The sequence below is a fragment of the Penaeus monodon genome, chromosome 22 (assembly GCF_015228065.2).
Source record: "Penaeus monodon isolate SGIC_2016 chromosome 22, NSTDA_Pmon_1, whole genome shotgun sequence".
NCBI lineage: Eukaryota > Metazoa > Arthropoda > Malacostraca > Decapoda > Penaeidae > Penaeus > Penaeus monodon.
In genome coordinates this window covers 1,373,302-1,374,997 of record NC_051407.1, presented here as the reverse complement: position 1 = coordinate 1,374,997, position 1,696 = coordinate 1,373,302, and the positions used below count along the sequence as shown (strand labels likewise).

Below are 1,696 nucleotides of genomic sequence, written 5' to 3'. Positions count from 1 at the left end.
CTCTAACCCACCTAAATAACTGTACTTGTCCATGGGTGAATCCTTTTCCGTCACAGGTCCAAAATACTGTGTCTTGTCCTTGAAAAGGAAATTATCTGAGATATTGGATGTGTGTACGGTTCCCCTCCAGGTGTAAGGGCCGGGCACGCCAAGGACAGCTTCATCGTTTAGCAGAAGGCCGCTTGTTCCAGCCTGGCAGAAACCATACTGTTGATGACCTCTGCAAATACAAAACATGTTGAGAATTTGCATCATCAAAATTAGAACAGTAAGGAGTGTGAAATGATGAATTATATTTTTTAAAAATTGTTATATTTATCAGCGATTATTAAATTTAGTGGGAGGGTCAGTTTTTGATAGCTAAAAGACATTCACCTTGACAATTATATAATTAATTGTCAAGAGTCAAAGTTATTCTTATTCTATAAAAGAGTATCTTTGGAATTAATTATGAAGTAAAATAAAAACACTACAACTATTGCTAATGATAACCTACATTGCCAAAAAATTATAGCAAAGAAAATAGATAAATGAAATATAACAATATAATACAAATGACTATCAAGAAAAAGAACAATATTGTGATATTTTCTCCTTACTCATTAACAGGCTTTCCCCGGCAAGGTTCCAAATAGTCAGAAACGTCAAGTGTCTGCGTGAGGATGTAGCACAGGCCGAAGCCCCACTGGAACCCTGGGCCCTTGTGCATGTACCGATGAGCGCAGACCTGAGAAGATAATTAATAGTGTTCATGCGAGTTTTGGGTTTGATTTATCGTCTGTGTGTGAGGAGAGAACAGACAAACATAAAGATGAACTTTGTTTTTAAGTCCCTATCATAAGGTTAAATCTGGTTGTCCTCTTATTATATTTGTAAATTATGTCCTCAAACATTGAAACATTGAGTGCATACATGTAAAGAATATCTAATTGATGTGTTAGCTAAATGTATAGCAAGAAAGAGAGAGAAAAAGGTATGAGTTTGGGTTATGACTTATACTCATAAAAGTGTGTTTAGCATTGATAGGAAATAAGAAAAAAGAGAACTCATATACAGCTTTTTAATTAGTCTGTAATAAATAAAAGCACACAATGAAAGCCTGCGAGATAAAGAGAGAAAAATGTTGAGGAATGGTAATCTTCACTCACCAGGACCTTCCCGCCGGCACCCTGGCTCTTGAGAGTGACACCGAGCCACTGGTCGTCCTTGATCTCATTCTCAGCTGGCATGGACAAATTCGTGTCTATATCTGCAAGAGGTTGTCAAGAATTAGCGAAGGAAGTGGCAGTAGGCCAAAGGAGTGAAACCTGCCCTGACTAGGGGGAAAAAGGGGGCTGGAAGGGGAAAAAATCACAGAAAAGTGATGTCAAAAACCTACCTTTAATCATTTTGATTTACGTCTACAATTGGAAAAAGCTCATTACAAGAAGCATTATTAGCCCTCTGAAAGGTATTTACAAATGCACGAAGAAAAGCTCAAAACTGGACATGTCATGACTCAAAAGTGCTAAGGCAGATGAGGGCTTCACTGTATTGTACAACTTAAGATATATATATAGACTAAATGCAATCTTTAATGCAAGGAAGCAAAATTACATTATCCAAAATGCAATCTGAATAACTTACAAAACAGAAACAAAAAGAAGAACAATTAAAATTACATCTACGACATTCTCTACATGATACACTTGCATTG

The 1,696-nt window shown here is 36.7% G+C and overlaps 1 protein-coding gene across 1 annotated transcript in view; it reads right to left on the bottom strand.

Moving 5' to 3' along the window:
- The window catches only part of LOC119587631 (integrin alpha-PS1-like), a 21,094-nt gene that overhangs the window by 10,592 nt on the left and 8,806 nt on the right, over nucleotides 1–1,696 (bottom strand). Inside the window, exons 3-5 of the mRNA XM_037936335.1 lie at nucleotides 1,149–1,249; nucleotides 600–727; nucleotides 12–220 (exon numbers count right to left, since the gene is read on the bottom strand). Of these exons, the coding sequence (XP_037792263.1) occupies nucleotides 12–220; nucleotides 600–727; nucleotides 1,149–1,249 (438 nt within the window). The remainder of the gene's footprint in view (nucleotides 1–11; nucleotides 221–599; nucleotides 728–1,148; nucleotides 1,250–1,696) is intronic.